The 26,407-nt window shown below is 39.5% G+C and overlaps 1 protein-coding gene across 2 annotated transcripts; it reads right to left on the bottom strand.

Annotated features, from left to right (window-relative positions):
- Nucleotides 1-301: 301 nt before the first annotated feature.
- uvssa (UV-stimulated scaffold protein A) lies at nucleotides 302-26,348 on the bottom strand. Of its 2 annotated transcripts, XM_057043917.1 has the most exons (15): nucleotides 26,159-26,346; nucleotides 25,567-25,692; nucleotides 24,759-24,912; nucleotides 24,328-24,504; nucleotides 23,231-23,351; nucleotides 22,695-23,090; nucleotides 21,770-21,879; nucleotides 21,047-21,175; nucleotides 10,760-10,874; nucleotides 5,856-6,057; nucleotides 5,386-5,499; nucleotides 4,546-4,729; nucleotides 4,355-4,466; nucleotides 2,301-2,475; nucleotides 302-1,234 (listed from the first exon to the last, which is right to left on the bottom strand). In XM_057043917.1, the coding sequence occupies exons 2-15, from the start codon at nucleotides 25,674-25,676 to the stop codon at nucleotides 1,141-1,143; spliced, it is 2,193 nt and encodes a 730-aa protein (XP_056899897.1). In that variant the 5' UTR covers nucleotides 25,677-25,692; nucleotides 26,159-26,346; the 3' UTR covers nucleotides 302-1,140. The 2 variants fall into 2 exon arrangements, with proteins under 2 accessions (XP_056899897.1, XP_056899898.1); XM_057043918.1 differs by lacking the exons at nucleotides 302-1,234; nucleotides 2,301-2,475 and adding an exon at nucleotides 3,569-3,651 and having other exon boundaries at nucleotides 26,159-26,348.
- Between the last annotated feature and the right edge of the window lie 59 nt (nucleotides 26,349-26,407).

Raw genomic sequence — 26,407 nt, 5'->3', positions numbered from 1 at the left:
TGGTATAAAATATGGTTCATTTACACCTTTGCTGATTAACAGAAAAGAACACATTAACTGAAAGTGAAGCATTTTCATACACAATATCATTACCGATGTATGTTTGCAAAAAGTGGCAATTTTTTTCAAAGATTTCTAGATTTTATGGTTGATAGGTCCTTATATCGTGGAGTCGACCTTCAGTGTTTTGGATGGTTAAGCTTGATATTCTCGCCTAATTTCTAATAACAGCAAAACACAAGCATTCTATATAAGACTTCTCAATCCACAGATATTCAAATCAAGTTTCACAAATGTGATATTTGAGGTTGTTTCCATTAAAAAGTTCCTAACAATGACATTTATTTTTTTAAGCTCCTCAAAAAATACATTTAATCACATTTGACTAAACAAATTGTTGAATCAAACTAATCATGGCAGGTAACAGCTAGTTATTCAACACAGTCTAACCAAATTTTGAAATATGTATGACACTGTGGAGGTTTGAAGCCTTATTAAGTGAAGAGGATGGCAAAGATGGGGCGGACAACTCAGCCTTTACTGAAGCTGCTTTGTAAAAAAGGTCAGTTTCGAAGTGTAATTCATATGTAATTTAAGATTAAAGGCACAAATTTGTAAGAAAATACTTGCAAATTGATCAGTAAAAACATAAATAAAATGCACTTGTAAGGAAAAAAGACATGATCATGTTCACACACTGATTGAAGTTGTTTTCTACTTTGATTGAACTACTTTCATGTTAAACCAGCAGTTATTCCAGTCCAGAGTCATAACATCATAATTAGCCAAGAGTGCCAGTTCCCTTAACTTCACTTATTTAGAAGCAATGACGAGCTGAATTTATTCACAGATCTATTTTTGTAACATCATAAATTTCCTTAATAACCAATCCAGCTATTGTTTCTTAACTTAACATATAATGCTGTAGTATATCTTAAATAAACACTGCAAAGTAGAAAATACTAACTCTAACTTCTAAAAAATGTACACAGATTTTAATTTGTTTTATATTAAGGAAACATACATTGTAAAGGTTTATGCTGCATTTTTACAATCTTGTACAGTAAATGTGTGAGGAAATGTGAGGTTAGAAGAGGTCAGTCCATCTTTCACAGGAGTTCATTTTAGGCAGGCTTCAGGTTACTTGAGAGCATAGTTGAACTGGTTGGAGAACTTGTCATGTTTTCTGCTGTCAGCTTTATTCATCACCTGAGCAACTCGCCGCATGGCGCTCCTGGAGGAAATTACAGAACAGAGCAGAGAAAGGAAGACAGAGAGAATATCAGCACAAATCCTACTCTTGGACTCATGTCTGAATGGCCCTTTCATCACTGCATATTTTGATAGGAAATACATCGTCACTAGGTAAAGGACTTTCTTCTACTAACCCTAACTAGAGCTGTCTTTTCATTTTTTTGTTGGTAAGAAGATAATTGATCAAGCGATAATTGAGTCTCCAGGAGGAAATAGTGAATTTGGGCATTTGACATGAAGTTGTCCTGGCACCTCACATACTAACAGAATACCTCCCATGTTTTGTCTACAATGGGGCTTGAACCAGAATATTAGAGGATGACTTTTTATTGGTTGGGCAGTATGTAATCTTCTGATGTTAACTGCATAAATTAACCCTTTTCTCCCATTGGATCAATTTTCTGCAAACATTACTTTCAACTTTGGAACTTTGGACTGTCATCTATTGTTGGCTGCATTGTTAGCCACTTTAAACCCAGGGCTGTTCCTAGCCTTCCCTTGGAACATCTCTTTACTAACTTTTAGGGGCCAAAATAATTAGCAGCCACAAGAATGATGAAATTCAACTAGCAACTCTCTATATTCAAATCTCTAGTTTGGGAGGTTCCTCTTTTTTCATAGATTTGAAGTATCTAGCGTGACAAAAACCTATGTCGCTAGAGCATTCGAAACTATGATCCTGTACACATACACACACGTTACAAGACAAAACTTTGAGCTGATTTCAGCATTTGGTTAATATTACTCCTCCTAAATAAGAGACATTCACTTCGAAAACCAGTAAAACAATGATATGATATCTTAGTGTTTCATTCAAAAGAGACTTTATGCATTAATAGGCTATATCACCTTATCTATTTTATACAAACTAGGTCTTGTATTAGATCCACTAAAAATTTGCCCTTTGGTCTGTTCCAGTGAATAAACAGTTTCGATTGCAGCCGCTTAGATTGAAACCTGTTGTAAATCTATCTTCAGCACCATAAAATAATATTTTTATTAATGAAATCTCAACTGGCTCACAGACAGTAATATAAGGAATTTACTTGTTGAAGATTTTCTTCTCCAGCCTGAAGCGTGATGTACTGGAACTTTGCTTCAGATCAGTGAGGTTTGGGTATTTCTTTTTCTTCCCTTTGCCTTTTCTGGCTGCCCTATCAGAACCCAGGTCTTCTCCTGTTGCCAGTTCGATGTCTCGCATCAGTTCTGGATCCCGCCAGTCTGCAGAAAAGGTATTTTTCCAGATGAAGTTTAGTTTTCAGGCTAACTGTGTCCTGCTGCTGCTCAGTATGCTCATACTTATATAGAATTATACAGCATGAGCTCATGGGTGTACTGGTATGCACATACACACACCTATATATATTTCTATGGGCTTTCATACATATGTGTACAGACTTTTCAAAGTCACCTAACCTTTCCATCCTAATTTGTAAGTAATTAAGTCAAGCTCCTAATTCTTACAGTATAATGCACAATTACGAACAAACAAAAAGACATGTCAATGAAAAATGTAAGAAAGTAATTTCAGCTGATTACTCAAATGAGCGCATACTGTATCAATAGTAAGCAGCATGAGTCCGACTCATTTGATGATGAGTAATAATGATGGTGTTAATGAAAAGTGTCATGTCAAAATTCTGGTTTAAAGTGACTGCAGTGCAGAATAGGGATAATCTAAATACACAGACACATTCAGTTAATAAGACGGTGGAATCAAGGATAACTCTGCAGTAATGCAAAGTAATTACACTGTGACTGTGATGGGATTCAAGTAAGGCTTTACTATGTCAAAACACTGACCCCAGCTCAGCGTGGGGGTGGCCTGCTTTTAAAGCCCGTCTGATTGTCCGTCTGGACCGTCAACCATCCCACCACAGAAATGAGCAGAAGAGCAATGATTGAAAAACAGCTGTTGTATTTAAGCAACTCATTAATGCTAAAGGAGAGCAGGCTGCATTTGCACTGAGCACTGTGGTGTGCATTAAATGTTTGACATTTTCTGTGGTGCTCTGAGATGAGGGTTAATTAAAAAAGGGAAAAAGAAAACAAATCGAAAAGAAAAATAAAGAGGTAAGAAAGATGAAAGCTAGTCATCTGAATTTAATCAGTGTTACATCAGTGCTCTCTTTTCTGTCAGCACCTCTTAGTCCTTCCAGCTGGGGTCTGTGTGTGGGGGGGTGGGGAAGGCAGGCCACACACATTTACAGAGACATCTGAGGGAACTGAAGTTTGTTCAAACAAACCCCTAAGATTATATGTATGTGTATTATTTTAAATGAAGATCAGATACAAACTTGGGTTTTTGGCAGTTTAAGCACCCAAAACTTTATCTGGTCACCACAGTGGAAAGAATGAAAACAGGACATTTTCTTGAGGTGCTGGATCTCTTCTGTTCTGCACAGGCAGGGATAAGGATCGCACTTGTTAGAAGTTCTACTCCTGAGCCAAAGACGGAACAAACCCTTTTCTCTTGCAATGGCTGATGGGATGCAGTATTCAGTAAAAGTAAAACAGTCAGTGACCATGACCATAACCAGGGTCCAGATCGTCCTGCGTTTAGAGAGATGGACATCAGCACCTGCTCCCATTTATCTGTCAGCCTGCGGCTATATCAATGCTCCATCGTTTACACTGATCGTATATTTAATCACTATCCAACCGGTCAATACTGGATTAAAACCACAAAACCCTCTGCAGTAAAAAAGGAAATTAAGTAGATTCAGTTTGGTTTTTATTTCTACTGCATATTAAAGCAATTAGCTTTTATACTTTCCATTTCAATACATGTCAAACATTACTATTCTTTTACCCTCTAGAAAACAGATTAGGGTCTCAGCTGCTACTGTGAGACTGATGTGTGTGTATATCTGCGCATGAGAATGATCAGCAGTGTGGTTGCTAACAAAAGATGCTGTTTCAGAATTCACTGGGCTGCGTGTCATAGACAGACAGGAAGACAGGAAGTGTGGGAAGAGAAAAGAGTTGTTTGGGCGAGATTGTGCTAATGTTTTAACAATGCACTGACATTAGTATACAGGCATACCCTGCAGACTTTTTTGTAACATGTAGGCAAGTGTTTGCTGGTGTGTTTCCTCACCAGGCTCCTCTTCCCTTTTTCTTCTTGCCTCTCGCTCCTCCCTCAAACGGTCACCCTCATTGAGTGGTAGTCCTGCTGCATCTCGAGGAATGATGCGACCATGAAATGGACACTGCAGAAAAGTAAGAAAATTAAGGTAACACTGTTAGAGAAAGATAATCTCTTTGTTTGCCTCTTGTTCATCCTGTTACCTTAAAGCGGTCCTGTCTCTGACACAGCAGCCCATTATCCAGTCGAGCCCGACAGAAATGGCTGACAGGAGTGAAGCTCCCTGGAAAGGATATATATCTACTTCTGCTTTCTGCCAAGAGCTCTTTGTTTTCCACCTCCTCCTCCATTGGTGCATGAGCCCAGAACTGATGCTGAGAAGATGACCTGCACAAGGTAATGTTTAATCAGAGTCTTGGTGAATTGGGATGCTGCAAATATGGATGCTCCTATCTAAAAAACCTTTTGATTTTTTTCCCATTTAATTTTATTTTCTTGACCGTATCATCCCTTTCAGAGTCATGCGAAGAGTGCTGGAGCCAATGCCAGCTGCAGGGCCCTATGTGAGTATTTGTGGTACCTTGCTCAAGGGTACCTGGGGGTGCTCTGAAGGTGTTCTTGCACCTCCCCCTTCTACCCCCTTCTACTGTTTTGTCTGCACTGGGACTTGAACCTAGAACCGCCCGCGTCTAAGCCTAGTCCCGCACAGTCTGAGCTACCACGACCATTAGGTAAAAATTGTAAAGTGCAAAATGACACTTCTCAAATAGTAGTGTGGGTAATGTTCTCACTAGAAAAATATCTGCAACTATTCTAGTGTAATACAATGAGTAATAATATAAAAACACCTATGCAGAAATAAATGAAAACAGCCACATTCCTCTGTCAATTCCCATTGATACACCAGTAATTACCTTTGACCAGATTGAGTTTTTGAGAAAATAAAATAAACTCTATTAATAATAAATCACATTGTCATTTAATTAGAAGTAAAATCATTATGTTGATAGAGATAATTTAATGACAATGGTCATGAGTCATACTTGAAAATCTTGCCAACATTGGGCTGTTCTTCACCCCAGTAGTAGAGATCCAACCCAAATGGAACCACTGGAGCAGCTTTAGAAGATCTCGTGCTAGAAGTGGACTGGAATGAACTGGTTAAAGTGAAAACAGAGACAAACAGGGTAACTTTCAACATATTTCAGACATTATTTTGCGTGACGACTGTAAAATGTAGACATGACATTTATTTGTGTTCAATCTATACTAAACCATAGTGGGAATAATTACTTGATCCCCTGCTGAATTTAAGCAGTGTTTATAAGTTTTCTCACTTTAGTTCTTTTCTATAGGTTTTTACTGATTATAATGACAGAATACCACTCAAAATAAATGAAAAGACAGTATATAAATATACACAACATTGCAGCTACATTTTTTAGGCAGAATTCTAGGTCCCACAAATTGTAGCTCCAAAGAAGGGAGCCATACCAAGCCACAATATACATGCCTTTGCTCTAATTGTCGTCTCAACTGCAATGTGGCGGCTACACAGGTTGGATCACTCTGCTCTTCTAGAAGTCGCTTTAGTCGTCTGGCAGAGGCGGAGGAAGAGGAGGAGGAGGAGGAGGGCAGAGGAGTTGAAGAAGCCATTTGTTTAGAAGATTTGGTAGTGACTGGTGCTGTGGAGGTTGAAGGAGATGGATCCAAGCCTGTAAAAGAAACAAATAAGTATGTGTTCTAAATTTGTTGCTGCAAGATGCCTTTGCGCTGCTGTTACTATGTTCTTACGCAGTACACAATACAACGTTTACAGTAAAATTTATTATTACACCCCAACAGAATGGTTTAAAGAGCTGGAAAAAGAGCCCGCAGCATTGAGCAGAGCAAAACATCAGATTCCACATAATGCAAATCAGTCACAGACAACCCTAACCCAAACCCTAACCCTAACCTAACCCTAACCCAAACCCAAACCCTTTAACTAATGAGTGCCGAAAATGTACACAAAATGTTCTGGCCACATGTCTGAAAAATCTGTGTGTGTGTGGTCAATCACCAGGTCAACAGGGGATTAAGGAGACAGGCATGGCGACATTCTCAATGATATGAATGTGAGATCAATGACTAATGCTGATCCTCAACATTAGAATGCTGACATTACTGCATGTTCTGTTGCATCATGTGCAAACACACACTCACTCTGATGAAAATGGAGGACACATTTTGTTAATCCAACATCAGATTCACTCACAGCAGCTTAACATGTCAAGCTCATAGCCACGAGATCATTTCATTATTATTGATAACCAATCAACAATTCTAAATTAAATGCTCTCTATACACCACAAATCCCAAAATGCAGTGCAACAGCTCCGTAACACGAAATGTAAACTTCATGGAAGCCGAAAGTTCACATCACCACCAATTCCAATCTTTTTTGGAGGTAATACACTCTCAATTTGTTGGCGTTCCACATTAAATAAAGTTGTAACATCTTAGTCAAGGAATTATGCTTAGTTTAATTTCTGAGTCACATAGGAAAGTTTGTCAGGTCACGGAAAGTCAAGGCAAAGACTCCACAGTGCTGTGGGATTAAAACTTAAAGTTGGGGCTGGTTTTCCCCTGGAAATTAGCTATGCTTCTCTCTGAGCTGAAATCTTCAGCTTCAGGTGTGGGACCAAGTAATCGGGCCCATTTAGGCTTTTCAAGCTGAGCTGCACTTGTGGGAGGCTGAGCACAGAAACTTGGTTAACTTGTGTGAGCACTTCTGGACATTGGTTTAGGTTACAAATCTTACCAATGAATATTTCTGGAGCTGTGTCCACAGATTCATCCTTTATTTGCCCTTTCCTGTTTTGAGATGCTCAGTATATATATTAATAAACTAAGAAAAATTTAGAACAAATGTTTTTTGTATGTGAATTTTAAAAAAAATCATAAAATTTGAGTCCAACTCAGTTCCAGGATTCAATTTGCCAAACCTGAAAACTCAACAGGACCACATTTGAAAAATTTGGAATCATATTCATTAATTTACCCATTGAACCAATTTGTAAATATCACGGCACCTTTCTAATGTGAAGCGTTCCAAAACTCAAGCATGTTTAGTGTCCACCAATCATTCATCGACAGGCATTAGAAGAATAATTGTTTAAAGCTATATTAAAACAAAGAGAGTAATGTTTTAAATCACATTAAAATGGGATGCATAACAAAGGCAGTTCTTGTGTTTTTTCAAAAACGTCCCTCGTGGATTCACTTGTTTCGGCGACATCATCACTACATCACGTTTAATGCCAAGGTTGTATTTTTGTTGGAAAACTCCCCAGTCTGATAATCAAACAGTTGCCCTGTCTATACAATCCTGCTGCTTTTAAGTGACATAACTCTAGTGTAATGGCACAGTCACTGTGCTCTCTCTGTCTGTGCCAGTCTGGAGCTGCTCTACTCTGGAGCAGTGTCTGAAGTTAGCACGGCTGCCGTTCCAATATGCCGAGTACGCCGAGTGCACTTATCAGGGAAGACCCACACAATCAAGGTGGATTTTAAAAAAAACATGATTATATAATAACATTACAAAAAATAGATCAATTACTTATGAACTGGCTGACCAATGACGTTGTTTTTAAAAATTGTGTATCCCATCACAATCCAGGCAAATGTTTTTACCTAGTATATGAAAGAGGGTTGGGGCATTAGGCATGAGGGCAGTAACAGGCCTATTGATAGCTACATGTACATTTTCACATATACATTTATTCATTACATATATAAAGACGTCAAAATTTAATGTCAATGTTTATATCTGTTGGGGGGGGTCTCAATGGTGACATTCTAGATTTTAAATTTCTATTTAGTACAGAACATTGCAGCTACAATTTGGCTTTTTCCTGGAGTCTCTATTTCTGTCTGATTTGAAATGCAACAGTCTGGAGAGAGAAGGATTTGTGTACCCGCTGGTCTTTAATAACTGCAGACCTGTCACCACATCAATTCATCTTCACTTGCTGAGTTGTCATGAATTAAATCTGAATGCTGATTAATGGCAATGTTGCTTTCATACATTGTGGTTACTTTACACTTTTAAAAATTATGTTTAGCCTCGAGGAAGCATGCCTAAGCTATAGGTCAACTGTTCAGGTCATTGAATTGCTATATTTTTTTGCTTTGTCAGCTTTATTATCTATTTTCATGTATATTAGATTGTAAATGAATGTTGATAATACTGTATTGATTCATTATCAGTAGACAAGTAAGCTTAAAGCAATCAATGGCACTACTCTGTCAGTCACAATTCTGCTTTTAACATCACTCAAAACATCTTGCAGAGCACACTGTTATTGCACAGTAAGCCTTGTCTTTGTGGCTGAGCAGTTGACCTTTGACCCCTGGTGAATGTTCCCTCGCAGCCTCGTACCTCGGTTACATTCAGACTGAGCTGCTTCCTTACCTGCAAGCCTACCCATTACTTCCACCTTAATCCATTACTAGTCAATTAGATGGAAAATGAATTAGATGCTATCGGTTGCAAAACAGTATTGTGTGTGCGTGTGTGTCAGGGAGATTAGTGGACTAGGTAATGATCTGTTGGGTCACTACTAAATTAACAATGCAACCTCTTAATGAGCCCCCATTAGCCCTGCACCTAGAATTTTACAACACACCAATCAACCCAATCACACACACCCTCACACAAACATTGACTTCCATCAGACCTATCTCTAATAATGTCCTCAAGATGTTAAATCATGGGCAAAACATTATTTAGAAATTACGATGTTTCATATATTGAATGCTTGACAGTAAATCACTTTAATGATATTTCCAACCATCAGGGTTTAGATTACACTTTTTTTCCTTATTTTTATAAGTATTATAGCTTAAAAAAGGACACTCCTCTGAGTGTTTCTCCTATTTATCTACAGTATCTCTCTTCCTCCCTCAGCATTTTGCATCCCATTATGCATTCTGGTTATCAGCCATCTTATCCCTCCCTCTGCTGTCAGAACACTATCTCTCTCTTTCTCAAATTAACATTTTAATTACGGGCCCTGTTTAACCTGGGAAAATCAATATCCCTCTCTGGCTTTCCTGTCTTGCTTTTGTCTACGACTGGAAAAGCCATTTTTTCCCCTTTCTTCCGTTCCCCCACCACACACACTCACACATGCATATAAGCACGCGTGTATGCATACACACAGAAATATAGCAGTTTTTCTGAGCTTAACCTCGGACTAGATACATATATATATAATTTTCAAACTGGGAGGCACGCACCCAGGGCTGGTTGTTATGATGGGTGGGGGGAAGGGGGGCAGGGGGGCTATCAAGTCATGTCCACAAGATGGCATTACTTTTGATAGTAACCACCAAAGAGGGTTATTTAATCATTTAAAAAATACACAGACATTTATTCACTGCTAGTAAGTGATACACTTGTGAAAGGATTACTAATTAAATTTTAAAAATCTGCAGCCCAAGGCAAGAACACACCAGCCACTGAAAATAACTGACTTTAAATTCTCATAAGACAGAATTGAGAAAATACATAGAAAGCTACAAATGAGAAATCTTTTTAAGCACATAGTTTAAAAACCTAAAAGTGACACTTCCTCTGTTTTTCCAGTAAGATTAAAAGAGAAAATAATATAATTGATAAAATACACTAATATTACTGTGAAGGTTCTCAGCCATCCAGGTCAGATTCAACTACCAGAATATACTAATACTAATTATAACTGTTGCTGAATTGTATGTACATAGTAGTCCACTGAGTAAAAATGTTATGTTGTCTCACAAGTTCTACTCTGGACTTCTGCAAATTGCAAAAAAGAAATATTTGCTTTGTGAAACAGCTCATTCTGAAGCAGTCTTTGGGTGGGTTTATGCATTTGCTACTCATTGACCCACATCTGGCAAATAGTAACATGTGGCATTTATTACAATATTTATTAGAATTATAATATACTTATCATAGAAATACTGTTAGTTAATTATCCTTTACTGTTCAGTCTCCCACGTTGATACTGTGGTGGTGTCACATGACCAGTGGTGCGTAACTTGATTGGATGGATGAATTGAGGCAGGGATCAATTGTATCTCCTTGGTTAATGGGATGTTCGCAACTCAATTTAATTGCAGCTGAAGTTGAATTTTTCAATTTAAAAAAAAAAATCAGTTGTAAGAATTACAAATTCAAACTATGATGGCACAGATGTACTTCCATATTCAGGGAGTTATTTTTAAAGTATTTCAAATTTAGTTAACCTTTGCATGTTTGCTAGCAAAGCACATGTCTGTATTTATTTAAGAGCTTTGGGTTGGTGGCATCAGCAAAGGATACACATTGGGATACACTGTCTATAAAAGCATCCGCAATTGCTATGCCTGTCTTTATGAAGATGAACTTACCATACTCAGCTCTTAAATGCTCTGGGATGTTTGGTTCATATCCTTCTTTCTCTGGAACCTCTTCAAAATCATCATCATCATCGTCGTCGTCCTCTCCATCTGAAGAGGCCTTCATCTAAAGAAAAATAATTTAAAAAAATTAGCTATTGTTGGTCTTTTAGGTTGAATTTCAGCTGTGAGATAAGACCAGGCATTTTGATGGCAACGAGGAAACATTTCATTAGTAAAATGTGTTTATTATGTCACAGAATCTTAGAGCAAACCATGACTATGACTATGACCTCAAAACAAGCGCAATATATAGTGACATAAAAATGTTGCTTGAGGAGGCCAGTGTGTCTAGCAAGCATGCTGCACAGTTGTAAACATTGCTGGACACGTCACAGGGAGACAAGCTGACATTTTTCCACATATTAACAACTTTAAACAAACTAAGCCATCAATGATTTTTCTGATTTTCGGATTGTCTTTTATTAACAATGGTTAACAAGAACCATCTTACGGTATAGTGACAAATATTGACATCATTTATTATAGTAAAATGTGTCCTTTTGGAAGGTGTGTTGACGACTGAATTGAAAGAATCTCCATATTACTCTTCAGATACGTGCACATTCGCGCAGAGACACACCCAGTCCACTATTCAGTCCAATATTAAAATATTAGTGTATTAGGAACAACCTCAATTTTTCATTAATGGTTAATAACTTTGCATGTGTCAGCGTGTAAGAATAAGGAAATAGTAAAATTGTGTTAAAGTTACAGCTACACTGTACCCCAATGGTGTCTTTTCTCACTAATAAAAAGGAAATGAAAAGTGGCCTTAATTGTTCCCTTCAGGATTTGTAGACCATCAGTGAAAATATTTTCATGTCTGAAATCTGTCTCATATACATACATGTGTGGCAGTGAGGATTCTGTGACATATGGAACTCGAAATAAACAGACAGACTTATCGAAAAGTTAAGGCCACTGATAAGAGACTGATAGATTATATTTGAAGTGTCATCCAAAGATAATAAAAGAAACTGTTGAATACAATACTTGTGGTCAAAAGGACAAATCCATTCCTTTCTAAAGTACTTCATACATGACCAAAACACTCAGCGTTATCTGTCACAAATAAAAGGGCCACAAAATGGAACACACAAAATCACAAAAATCACGCTCGCAAAATCATTTGGACTGATAATAAGAAGCTGTTAATATGGCAAATGATACTTTTAATCTCAAATGCAGATTGTGTAACTTGATATTGCAACTTAATCTCATCGTTTTTTTTTAAATAAAAGGGGGAAAACTGCATCTAAACTAAAAATGTAACATTTTAAACAATGCGGCAAACTTTTGCCATTATTCTGCTTCTAATGTACACTTATTCATCATCACAGCACAATACATCCAACCACAGCGCACCAACACGTAACAAATGGATGTGGAGGGGTAATTTCTCGGTTTTCTGCTGTCTGTTTAATCCTTGCTGCTTTAGTCTGCATTAATCAATGACAGAAGACTCAAAAGTGATCACCTACCTGCAGGAAAGTCTTGCACTAACATCATTCCTTTACCCCCCTCTTTCTGCTTCTTGGTCTCTAATTCACCTTAATTTAATCCTGATAGCATCAAGTGCTGTCAGCATGCCTGGGGGAGTTGTAAGTCTCAGTAAAATTAGCCTTTCTTCAGAAACATTTTGGTGACGGAGAGAACAGCGGAAAATATGGCCTCTATTTTTCATGGTTACATGAGGAGGACTCCCTTGCATTTTAACTGAGAAGAAGAGAACAAACACATGGCTACATTTTTGTCCCTTTTTACCATTTGGAGATAAAAATGTCTTAAAATGGAATTCAAAATTGACCAGACAAATTAGATGTGGAAGTTTAAGTAAAGCAAAGCCATGTGTCATTGTAATGGGAAAAAGGCAATACAGATATCGGTCTCCCTAAATAAAATAGTTACACACACACACACACACATGTATATACATACATATGTGTGTGTGTGTGTACACGTACAAATACATACATACATACATACATACATACATACATACATACATACATACATACATACATATATACATACATACATACATACATATTACATTTTTAAAATGTATTTATTTTTTCACTTCCTCCCCCTCCTGGGCGGTGCCTCCTTCCTTCAGACTCGGGTCCTCTACCAGAGGCCTGGGAGTCTGAGGGTTCTGCGCAGGATCTTAGCTGTTCCTAGGACTGCACTCTTCTGGACAGAGATCTCTGATGTGGTTCCTGGTATCTGTTGGAGCCATCTACTCAGGTTGGGTGTTACTGCCCCTAGTGTCCCGATCACTACTGGGACCACTGTTGCCTTCATGCCCTACGTCTCTCTATCTCCTCTTTCAGCCCTTGGTATTTTTTCATCATCTTGTATTCTTTTTTGTTCTTTCCAGTGGCCAGGGTATTATGCCAGCAGGGTATCTGATTACTGGCAGGGCGTAGGTGTTTATGGCCTGGATCTTATGATTACTATTCAGCTGACTTTTCAGGACCTGTCTTAACCTCTGCAGGTATTTGGCTGTGGCTGACCTCCTAGTTGCCTCCTCATGGTTACCATTTGCCTGCGGGATCCCCAGGTATTTGTAACTGTCCTGCACATCTGTAATGTTCCTTTCAGGCAATTCAACCCCATCAGTTGCGATCACCTTTCCTCTTCTAGATACCATCCGCCCACATTTATCTAGTCCTCATGACATCCCGATGTCTTTGCTGTAGATCCTAGTGAGGTGAATCAGGGAGTCGATGTCACGCTCGTTCTTGGCATACAGCTTGATGTCATCCATGTAGAGGAGGTGGCTGACGGTTGTTCCACTTCGGAACTGGTACCCATAGCCGCTCTTGGTGATGATCTGGCTGAGGGGGTTTAGGCCTCTGCAGAACAGCAGGGGGAACAGGGCATCTCCTTGATATATGCCGCATATGCTCATGTATTGATCCATGTGCCTACTGATCTTAGTTGCTGATAGGAGCTTCTATGTGGTGCTGAGGCAGGCTATGGGCTGGTAGTTGGATGGTATTGTGCCCTTCATCCTCCAACCTGTGGGTGGTTTCCCGATGTTAGCAGCTGGTTCATCTGTGCTGCCAGGTGTTCATGGAGTGTAGTCAGCTTCTTAAGCCAGTAGGTGTGAATCCTATCGGGCCCTGGTGCTGTCCAGCTCTTCATTTTGGAAATTCATGTTTGGATGTCTGCTAAGGTGATGACTACTGGTTCCTGTTGTGGAATGTAAGCTGTGCTCTTGCAGCCATTGGGCATTAGTGTTGTGTGTTGCCTCTTTCTCCCAGATAATGTTCCAGTATTGCTCAGTCTCACTCTCAGTCCTGGGGGTGGGGGGAGTCTGTTGTCATCCTGTTAAGTAGACACTAAACACTAATCACTGTGATTGTCTGTCTATGTTACGGCCTAGCGGGTCACTTTATCTCCTGCTGTCCAGTAAAAGCCTGGGCCCACCAGTAGCAGAAGTACAGGTGAGCCTAACCGTTGAACTGTTCCCCAAGAGAATCCCTCTCTGTCACACCTGCTTACTGCTGACAGGGGATTCACATACCGTGGCTACATTCATCAACTTTGAAGCAGGTGTCTCCATCATCAACGATGAACTGGCACGGCAGCTTACCACTGACACGATTCCATCGCCCCGACAGCAGCCTGGGTGATCATCTTCTGAGGATTTGAACCATTGAACAAGACCTGTACAGATGCTCCTCTCCGGGAACCATCAGGATACAATTAGGTCAGCCCACAATTAAGCCACAGGTCTTCAGCAAGGCCCAGTCCACCTCGCTTCTTCCATTGCCACCCCTACGACTGCACCATCAACTGACAACCTGGCACCATTCCATCACAAGGTCATCTGTATTCCCTGTCTGCACTCAAAACAGAGGCCATGGAGAAATACATTAACAACTCTCTAGAAGCCTGCATCATCTGCCGCTTGGCTTTCTTTGTGGAGTGGAAGGATACAACCTTGAAGCCTTTTCATTGACATTATCAGGGCCACAGTGAAGAACTGTCTCATCTTGTCTGCCTTCAACCTCCTGGAAAGGGGCACTGTCGTCACAAAGCTAGGCCACTGCAGGTCGGTAAGAGGAGAACCGATGGAAGACGGCTTTGAAACATGCCCACTGAGCACTATGAATACCTAGTCTTGCCCTCTGTCCTCACTAATCCTGCCTTGCTCTTTGACATGTGCAACAAACATGTCCTCATCTACCTGGATGACATCCTCAACTGCTCCCAAAACGAAATGGACCATGTCCACCATGTCAAGGTAGTCCTCCAAAGGCTATGTGGGGTATGTGGTTGGTCAGGGGAGCATCCAGATGGACCCAGCCAAGGTCTCCACCTCGACTGTCTGTCCACCTCTGAGACCCAGAATTGGCTACAGAGGGTCTTTAGTTTTACCAATTTCTACTGCTGCTTCATTCAAAGATACAGCATGGTTGCAGCCCCTTTCATCATCATCCCCTCTTCCAAGATGCCCTCCTACTTGTCCCCTGCCGTCACCTTCCAAGCCCTTAAACCCCGCTTTACCATGGCCCATTCTTTGCATGCCAGAGCCTGACAGACAGGTTCTAGTGGAGGTGGACATCGCTAACGTTGGGGTTGTCCTCACCTAGTGGGCAACTGATGACCAGAAGGTCCATCCCCGTGCCTTTTCTCTGCGATTGTCCTCAATGGATATGAACGACGGCATTGGGAACTGTGAGCTACTGGTAGATAAGATGGTGCTGGAGGATTGATGGCACCAGTCTGGACTGACCACGAGAACTTAAAGTACATTTGGCCGGCCAGGAAACTGAACCCTCTCAGTGGTCTTTATTCCTCACATGGTGGAACTTCACTCTCCTCCCAACCCAGAGGCTCACAACTTGAAGCCCAAAGTCCTAGTTTCTGAAGGGGTAAACTGGGGAATCTCCTTCTACTGCCTCTCCCAATGCTCTACTGCCTCTCCCATCATCGTCGGTCACACATCTTGTTGAACTCTTTGGGCTTTGTCACCAGCCTACTACCATCTCGGGTCATACTTCCATCCTGGCTGCTGTGGACCGGTTCAGCAAGATGGCTCACTTTATTCTCCTGCTCAAGGTCCCTTCGGTGAAGGGAGTGGCTGAACTGGTACTCCAACACGTCTTTCACTTCTATGGCGTTCCTCTCAATCAGGGACCCCAGGTCTCTTAGTATCTGGTTGACTGGGAGTGGTATACTCCAGAGGAGGGGCCATGGGTTCCCAGCAGTTTCATCCTTAAGCCCTGCCTCATTGCTTTCATCAGCACCCAGATCAGGAACAGGGGATTTCCGGTTGTCAACCTTGCTTGTCGTCTGAATCCTGAGGGGAACCATGAGTTCTGCTTCTGCCCTCCTTGTTTCAGTCTGCTTGTTGCTATATCCTAATTTTTTGTGACAGTGTGAGTTTCTGTGCCCTAACCTGTGACTCCCTGTTTAACAGAGACTCTTGTATTGCCGCACTGGTTTCAGTGTATATGTTGTGTGGATTTTCGCCCAGTGGACATTTCCTCTTAATTGCCCTGTCTCTGCTGCAAACTTCATTCAAGTCACTACCGAGTTTTAGTTCTCAAACACACCTTTTTCATGTAACACCTACAGCCCTGCTGACCAACACGGGACCCCAAACCCACTTCTCAAATACTTTGACCACTTCTCAAACTCATCCTCTGACTGTCTGAGATATTGTTCCTGCCACACACACATCAAGGCCATTTCCCAACCACTTGGAACCTTCACCGCAGAAGCAGTGAGAGCAGACACATAAGTCCAGGGAAGTCTGAGCCAATAAACATGTGTGCGATTGTCACTTTAGATATTCATATTAAAATCTGGAAGTCCACATCTTTTGCATCAGTTAAGTAACTTTAAGTAAGATTAACAACTGAAAAGAATCCTGCCTAAACATAATTGGGAACTAATGTATGTGCTGCTACCACAGGTTTATCACTTATTTGGCTTTTTAAAGAACCATCCTATTTCTACCTTCTAACTCTCACCCCCCCTCTTATCCTTTATAGAAACAATGTGAGGGCACCACCTCAGACAACTGCTCCCATGACTTCATTTGTCTCTTGGCAAGTTTGAGGGTGCTACATTTAAAAACCCATTCAATCTTATAAACCAAAAATTAAATGTAGTCGACTGTGATAGGCACTCAGTGCATCTGCTATTTATATGCTAATGTACACTCAGCCCTGCCAAGGCCTGGCAGATTATTAGTGCACAGCCATAAGTCAGCTGTATGGCAGGTTAACCATCACACACAGAGGGAGAAAAAGGGTGAGAGGAGGAAAGTAAACTGGATGGAGTAGTGAAAAAAGGGTAAATGGAGAAAAAAAAACCACATGAGATGTCACCATTGTCTTCCTGACAACTTATTTTAGCCCTCCACAATTGTTGACCACATTATTTTATTCTATACACTTATTGTGTAGGAAAACACTGAGTGTCTCATGCTGCTGTTATTTAATGGCAAACATGCATACATAAACGCACGCAAACACGCACAAACACAATCAGGCACAAGACAACAACAGCACATACTAGTCAAGAATCCAAGTCTAAAAATAATTTTCGACTGCTACTTATTTAGGACAGGGTTGGAATTCTAAGAGTTGAAGCTTGATTAGACACAATTGATTTGATATGAAGTATGATGTCCTACAACTTTGTGGTGAATCTAAATTGAATAGGTAATGGTAGCAAAATGGTGACAAATGCTTCTAAACAGATTTAGAAGATTAGTCAACCTACAGGAATAAAACTAATCAAATTGTTTTAGGCAACAGAGATTTTATCTGAAAAGTCTGTAACTGATCCAAAAGCACATTTATTATCTACAATAATTGTGCATTTAGCTTTTAAGATAATGAATTTTGTATTTAATGATCACATAATCATGCATTCAATTTTACAATATTGTATTTTTAGCTTTATGTTGCCACCAATCACTTAAATTGTTCTTTTTTCCCCCCACTACATAATATATTGGTCTTTGTTACTTGTAATTGGGCTGAAAGTTCACTGTCACTGAAGAATTTTAATATATTGACCAATTAATTAGGCCAAGAGCTTCCAGCAGAGTCTGACCAGTTTGGTCTTGATTTGCTACATCTCACATTTCTATTACCACGTTACAGGATTCATTACGATCAAGAAAGGATCCCCCGGGATCCCTTACTAATGAGGAAAAAAAGCTTTTCACGCCCCTTTTGAAGCATCTCTTTTGCTTTGGTTTATTATGCAGCTCCGCCTCATCAGCCAACATCAACATACTCACAGATGCAACCTCTTTGTGTCTGGGGAGCAGTCAGCTAATATGATGTATAAGGTGACATCTTTATTTCGCTAACCTTGCCTGGCAGGTCTATTAGCAAGTCCAGAGCTTCCTGAATTTTTTTCTGTCAGTGAGCTTATTTTCAGCTGTCCTCTTCAATTCCCACCGTGTCTCAATCTATGATCAAAACAGTCATTATTATGCATTCCTGGCTACTGCCAAAGTGAATTTACACATTAAATTCTTTATTTTCGCCTGAAGGCTCTGGTGTAACAGTCCTGTAGAGACCACTGTGGGTTTGTTAAGATCAGCTGCTAGTTTGACCCTATGGACTGATGATAGAATTGTGGTATATAGGTTTCCCCCTGTACCCCTGTCCCTGCTGGAACCTGACTATGACCAGTCAGTAACCGCACTTTGAAAAATAGTGTTTCATTTTGCATGAGCATTGTTTAATATGCTGTTAAACAAATGCCAAAGCTCATAAAATGAGTTGTTACAGTTTAAAAAAAAAAAAAAAATTCCAGGGCAATTTTCTCTGCATCAGTCATTGTGACATTTTTTGAAAATAATGTCATTTTCTAAGCTAAGATGCCCTTGATTTTAAACAATGGTTAATGATCACATTTGTTTTGGTGAATAAAAGATCCTTTTACAGTTTCAGGTTAAGAATGAAGTTATATCCTGTAATTGCATTAATTGTTGGTTGATTGCTTGATGTAATGATGCGGTATTCACTTTTTAGGCTGAACAAATCTGTATTTAGAAGTGTCATTGAATAAGGTTCTAAGTGTTCAAAAAAAGTGAAACGCAAAAATGTGAAATCCTTCAGTAGTTTTTGGTCCAATATATGTGTCTCTTATTTCCAGCATTTACTAATAGAGCAGGCTAAAACTGTATTAGCAGATTGAAAGTAAGTAGAAATGAAAAGAACGGAGTTGGAGGTTCATAAATAAAGGCATTCATTCTTGGTTTATCTTCAGTTAGGAAGAGGCGGCAACATCCATTGTTCTCTGATAAGATGGGTTATCAGCAGTAACAAGACTTGGAGCTGTATGAATGGAACCCTGCCTGACTGAATACACTATTCCAAAAAGATATGTTCAAATAAGCTTGATTCCATGCTAAAACATTGCTAGCAGTACATAATAGATTCATGTGAGATTCTCATGGTAATAGGTTTACTGAAAACTTTCTTACAAAAAAACTTACACCTCTAACCATTCATGTGTAAAAGGGGACTTAAATTGGACTGAATAAAATAAATTGTCATGCAAGAACTGGAATAGTGTATATCACAAATAAAATAAAGCCTTATCAATAAGTTCACCAGTGTTGATAGATAAAAGAAGGGTTTTTAGCAGCAGGAGGGAAAATTTCTCAATACATTCTCCTTAATCAACATACTGAACACAAATTGCCGTGCATCTTGGATACACGCACGTAAAATGGTTCCGAGCATTACCAAGCAGAAACTGCTGCCATCAAAATAAATTAAATCAATTCCAAACATACTTCACATGCCATCTGTTAGAGGTATGAAATTTAGACAGTGTAAAAGAATTCATGTCAAAACAGAAGAAATAGAATTTATTCCATTATTCCATTTCAATCTTCCTCTAATTCAATGTCAGGTTCATCTTTTAATCCTTTCCCTGTCTTTACTCAAAATAATAAAATAATCTATCCCATTTATGAGGGAATATATTGAGATGCCTGATGAGGGAAACAAATTGTGAAGTATATCAGTAGTCTGATAGAGTAGGACCCTGCACGGGAAGGTCTTTTAAGGCTAAAAAAGTTAATTATGATAAAGGGGCTGTAAGTTGTATGGTTATCGCAGCACTGGGCCTGCTGGTGCAGCAGGATGGTCCCTGACAGTGATAACCAGGCAGAGCGAGACACCTTGCGCTTCGTCACTGTCAGTCTGGTCTTCAGTTCAGATAAAAATGGATTCACAAGCTGTAGCTTTTATGTCTTTTTCCCCTAAATGCATATAGCACTGTGCATTCATTGATTCTATAGAGCTTATAGTTGCTCCTAGAATTGTCTCTGTCAACATTGGGCTGACGTTTTTCCTCAAATGACAAGTCGATGATATTTTGCCTCAAACAAAAAGGAGAATAATAATTTAAGTTAGATGTATAGGGGCTTCCAGCTATATGCATAAGAGCATATTAGTAGAAGTCAGGAAAATGAATGGGTACTTTCTCCTCCTTTGTTTCCAAATGCCTTTTGTTTGTTTCTGTTGCATTATGCATTATATGGATGAGCTTTGCTATGTCAATTCGATATACATGTTCATGACATCATTCCTCTGGTTGCTGAAAGAATTGAACAAATAAGCAGGAATGTTTAGATCCAAAAAATGTAAAGGTAACTTATGACCACAATACCAATGGGAAGTCATTTCATCCAGAGCTTGTTAAATTACTTGCAGAGTATATGTGGGCAGCTCAGTCTTAACTACATCAGGTTTCAGCTGAAAAAAGGCTAATTCTAATGATTTCCATTTATCAGCAAGTAGTAGTTGAAATATAGTTATTTGAATGGACTCAGAGTTAACTATCACACAGAAGTCCTCTGCAAGTTCTGTTTCAACTATTATCACTCCACCAGAAATAGAACTACACTACACTATCACATTACAATAGCTGGCCTAAATCATTTTTGTACGACGATGCCATCTGCTGGCCAGTTTTATTTATAGTAACAATGGACCCAGTAAAAGTTGGGCAAAGGCAAGTAAATATGGAATTTTCATAAACTCTGTAAAACGCCAGTATGAAAAAAAATAATTCCTTCATCAAACTATTTCCCCAGTTGCTGCGTATAGTCTAATGATTATTACGTTTTTCTTTTTAAAATAGGGAATTAGTCACTGTAAATTAAATATGTACACATGTACAGTAGTTTTGTGTAGGGCTGGATGTAGTTCATAACATGTCAAACACTTTAGAACTCACCACTCTGCGAACTCTGCTCTTGTAATCAATGTGAAGTTCTTCATGTTTCTGCAAAGCAGCTTCTATAGACTGCTTTAGATACAGAGCTCTTCTTATAAGCTGCTGCTCAGCACCTGACTTTGTGAAGACCTAGACAGACAGACAGACAGACAGACAGACAGACAGACAGACAGACAGACAGACAGACAGACGTTCAGATAACCATCTCTGAACCTGAAGAGCCAGAGCCATCATTTAATTAGTTTCAGAAAGGTTCCAATACACCCTGTTGCCTGCGTTGTTTGAATTCCCTGATATAAAGTCCTTCTGAGAAAGAGGTTATAAGCACTGTTGCGTGGTCACTGTTTCCAGATTCGATATGTTAAAGTATGAGACCAGGAGCTGTCCATTTTGAGGAAAATTACTCCATATCTAAGATGCATTCCAATGTTGGTCGCATTCATCTGCTTCACAGATTCATGAAGGCCGTCCAAATTATAGCTTTATATAATGCAGTATCAAGATGAATTCACATCCATTCCCCTCCTATTCCATTATATAATGAGGAAAGAAAACATTATTCTTCTTTATCGTGATCTATAAAAACAAGCAATAATTATTTGTAAAGTAGCTGTAAAGTAACCAGTTCAGTCAGTCAGCAGTTGTTTAGTTTTGTATCATTTTATCACAAATTCAAATTATAAGTGATAAACTTTCCCCATAATGAGGCTAATGTGTCTGTACCTGAATCCAGCCCTGTACAGCAGGGAGGTGTTTGGAGGATAGTAGTCTGTGGAGTTCTATCAGTGTGGAGACCACTGCCTCATTATCCTCATTTTCTTTAATACGAAGATCTGGAATAGAAAAGCATATTAGAAACAGATCCAAAACAGTATTCCAATTTATTTTAAGGTACATTTACACTACATGCAAAAGTGACCAGGTCAGATTTTTTTGTGGTAGTGAGCACACTCAAATTTATCCCAGACCTGATATTTTCAGATCAGATTTTTTAAAGTGTGACCGCAGTGTGAACCACCAATGTGGATTTGGCAACTTTGACATCACTCTAGAAAGACATTTGTCAGAATTATCTTCGGGGTGAGACAGCCTATTTTCAAAATAGAGGACAGCTATGATACTAAATTTACAACCACAGCACCACAAAGAGACAAAATATAATATTTGGCTTTCTTTTTCTTCATTTTTGCCCTCTTCAGCACCTGCTCACACATTTTCTGGCCTCCACAATGCTCCGGACCTCCATGCTTATTTTGGTGTAAGCATGACGTGAAGCATGACACTATTGAGGGACTTTGACCTTTGCTCTTATATTATAGTTGATGACGTAGCCAAGTTCTTGCGACCTAAGGGTCTATGTTACAATATGTGGGGAAATGAGCAGCTTGTTTTTTAAATTGAACAACCTCCATTAAAGGAAGACAACTCAGATCTCTCTCTATGTGACTTGATTCTCTAATTGGAATCGCAGTCTATAATCTGCTACCTTAATCGGCAATTCTTTCACTGAGGCTCTCCTTGAATACAAGATGAGCAATACACGATGGCAGACAAACTTATTAAAGGTATTCCTACTGATTGCTGCTGGTTATGAGTCTGTTACAACCTTTTAAAATGTCGTGGACTATATATTAACCATTAAACCCACCAGGGTTGATGGTGAGGTCTAAACTGTAGGAATGAGAGATGAGTCCAGAGCTCCGAATAAAGGAGTAACCCTCATCTTCATTGTGTCCTTCTTCTTCCTCCTCATCATCTTCTTCCTCCTCTAACTTTTTTGCAGGTCGATCTGTCATGTGATCATCTTCGTCTCTGGTTTCCTCTGCACAGATTTTCTCTTCTTGCTTTTCTTTTATCATTGTTTCTTTCCCATCTTCTGCCAGGTCTCTGCTACAGCAAGGTTGTTCATCTGCAGATTCACATTCACTGGCTGATTGGAAGATTTGAGGTCTGCTCTGGATGTCTGTGTCGTCAAACTCAGGGAAAAGAAGCTTCATACAGGATTCCATCTCCTTCAATGTCGTCTCTATTTCTTGGTATAAATCTGACAATGAAAGAACGATGCAATATAAATACATTATCAAATAATTTATCTCAATTTACTGAGTTTGTGTTGCATTTGAAGGCAACATAAAGTTTATCAGTATTTCAATAATCAATAGTGTTCATCTCTTCAGTATTTACCCTCCATGTCTTTGGATGCTGCTTCCACTCTCTCCTTGTAGATGGCCTCCATTCGTCTATGTCTCTCTGCCTCCCTTGTCCTCTCCACTTCTGTTCTTGCCTCAGTATCCTGGAAGTCAACCTAAGAGAATGGACAAGTGTCATAGTTCCAGAAGGTAACAGTAGTTTTAGATACTACTTAAATTGAATGATCTGAAATTGCAATCTATTCATTAGAGTAAATCATTCCACAGTAAAGAAATTCTTGAGAAGGTGGTGGTGACTCAGTTACTGGAGCACCTGCAGAGGAACAGCCTGTTTGAGATGTTTCAGTCAGGCTTTAGAGATCACCACAGCACAGAAACGGCTTAAAGTTACTAATGATCTTCTCATAGCTTCAGATCATGGATCCAAAAACCTGATCACCTGAAAGACCTCTGTCACCCCACTGGGTCATGGTTTCCCCTCCTCTCCTCTCCTCCTCTCCTCTCCTCTCCTCTCCTCTCCTCTCTCCTCTCCTCTCCTCTCCTCTCCTCTCCTCTCCTCACCCCTCCCCTCCCCTCCCCTCCCCTCTCTCTACCCACCCCCCCATCAGCAGGAGGGTCCCCCTACATGAGCCTGGTCCTGCTCAAGGTTTCTTCCTGTTAAAGAGGAGTTTTTTCCTGCCACTGTTGCTTGTTGGGGGTTAGGCCCTGGGATTCTGGAAAGCGCCTTGAAACAATTTTGATTGTAACAGAGGCTACATAAATAAAGATTGATTTAAGTATTTATTGAGAATTATACTGGAATAGTTCAGGTATATATCGCTGTCTCTAAAAAAAGCTCAGAAACAGTGTTGCAAAAAAACCCTCTTTGAATGCCTAACTTTTGAGAATTTACTACTGCAACAGTAATGCACTTAAGCATTTGGAAACTAATATGATGCTATTTAAAAAGCAACATTGTGTTTTTTGGTATTTTGGTTAGTTGTTGGATTTTGTGATGTGATGAAAAAATTCAATGACAATTTAAGGCCATAGGGAGCCAGACTGGCAACAGCCACAGACTAACATTACAACCTATCCCTGGTTGCTATGTGTATCCGGTGATTCATTCGGAAAGAATGTTTTACATCTTACCTTCTTAACTTTTTTGAGAAAATGATAGCCCAAAGCTAACTTTTTATAAGCCTCCCCGTACGAAGAGTACCAAGCCTGGACAGTCTGGATAGCCAGTGCCCTCAGCTTTCTGGCTACTTCTTTTGGAGGGGGGAGGGGCTGTTCTGAGTCCGTCTCTACCGTCAACTCCAAAACCTCCTAAGGCAGAAAAAACAGAAGTAGTGCCGTTTTTATTTTATTACAGAACACTCTTTTCTTTTTTTATTTAAATATAGGCTTAAATGAAGGTTTCAAATTATGTTGATGTGACAAATTAAAAACTTGTGACTAAACATAGTTTTTTACAAACTCTCCATGTCAAATGCTTCAGCTCACAGTTCTTCATAAAGTACCTGATGTGTAATCTCATAACAAGACTGACATAGGCAAGTATGCTTTGACATATTTCAAACCTGGAAGTTGTTCACCACTAATGTCCTGAAGTGATGTGATCTGGAGAAAAGCTCACTGGTTATCTGGAGAGCTGAGAGTCGGATCTCAGAGTGGTCCTGGTTGAGTTGGGACATTACCAAGTGGTACACATGGTCTATGCAGTCATTAGACATTCTGTGAGGAAATACAAATGATAAAATCTTATAATTGTACATATTGTATCTAAAATGATCATAAACATATTTTTGACAGTTCAAAACTAAAGTTGTATGACATAAACTGAACAGTAAATCAAAATCAACATTTGAAAAAAATGTATTTTCAAACTGATTTCAGTTAATTCATAAAAAAATAAAATCTGAATGTTGTAAATATTATACTGACACCTTACTTCTAAAATTGAATTCCAATACTAGCAGCACTGTCAACGATAAATTCTTTTAAAAATAATTACTATAGTTGTCTTAATAATATTAACTTAAGCAAGGAAAAAGATGATCAGTTATTATATTAGTTATCAACATATCATCTTTAACCACATAGGGGCCTGGGATGAACTGGCGACTCATCCAATGTGCACCCTCCCCGTGACCATGACAACAATAAAGCGACAAGATAAGATGAGAGAAATGTTTTCCACTCTTTCTCAACCCATACGGTCAAGGCATATGGTCAAACATAGAGCTGAGGTTGTATTTGTATTCCTTTCCAGTGAAACTATGTGTGCCTAATGTGACTAGGTCTTTCTTGTAATATGTCCACAAAAGCTTTTGCCTTTTTGTACCGATGTGTCAGAAAATAACCATCACTAGCCAGACTGTGACACACTTGCAAATCTTCTTGATTTCCTTCATCTTCTCCTGGTTGAGCTGCAGCTGTCCTGACATAGTCAGCTCCTCCACCAACTGAGACAGCCTGTCCCGCTGAGATGGATCCATCAGCCGTCACACACACCTGTCAACATGAGACATTACACATATTACCTGAAATGGTAATTACACACGAGATATAACAAATGTTGGCTCAGACTGTTGTGAACTGGGCTGGGAAGCTCTGGGCCAGACAAAACGTGGAAGATGTTCTGGTAGTAGGGGGAGGTGCCAGAACATCTTCAAACCACTGCTGAGGTACCCTCGAGCAAGGTTTCGAACCCACAAATGCGACTCATTCAGGACAGTCGCCCTTCGTACCCTCCCCGTCATCCCGGAAGGGATAAAGCGGTTAAGAAGACAAGATAACAAATGCTACATATTTCAACGTTATTTTATCATGCTTTATGTTCATTAAATACGGGCGATGGAAGATTAAAAATCTTTGTCAGTACTAACATGCTGTGCTTGTTGGAACGTTATAAAACTACACAGCTATAAAGGTAACAATGCTAACAAACGTAAACACGTCTCTTTGACCGGTTAGTTACCTGCTAATAGCTTAGCACTAATTGAACTGCTGGAATAATAAACCATCCGCCTAGTAACTCCGACTGTCCAAGCCAAGCCAGAAGTACTTTTTTAACAAAAATGTCCTTAATTTGAGCTAAAACCTTCGTTTTGTTTACAAATGAGCCTGCAATCATGGCTTCCTGACAGTGACTAACATTTATTTCCGGTGTCTGATAGTTTTTCCGGTTTAGGTTTTCAGAATGAAGCACTGATGAATTCCAAATTCA

This window comes from Takifugu flavidus, chromosome 9, assembly GCF_003711565.1.
Source record: "Takifugu flavidus isolate HTHZ2018 chromosome 9, ASM371156v2, whole genome shotgun sequence".
Classification (NCBI taxonomy): Eukaryota; Metazoa; Chordata; class Actinopteri; order Tetraodontiformes; family Tetraodontidae; genus Takifugu; species Takifugu flavidus.
This window is presented reverse-complemented; position numbering and strand designations above follow the sequence as displayed.

Excerpts from the sequence above, each read along its gene's own strand:
- uvssa (XM_057043917.1), bottom strand. The coding sequence starts at position 25,676 with ATGGATCCATCTCAGCGGGACAGGCTGTCTCAGTTGGTGGAGGAGCTG. Across the intron at positions 24,913-25,566 it reads GAAATCAAGAAGATTTGCAA|AATGTCTAATGACTGCATAG; the intron begins GTGTGTCACAGT and ends ATTTCCTCACAG. Across the intron at positions 23,091-23,230 it reads AGCATCCAAAGACATGGAGG|ATTTATACCAAGAAATAGAG; the intron begins GTAAATACTGAA and ends TTTCATTGTCAG.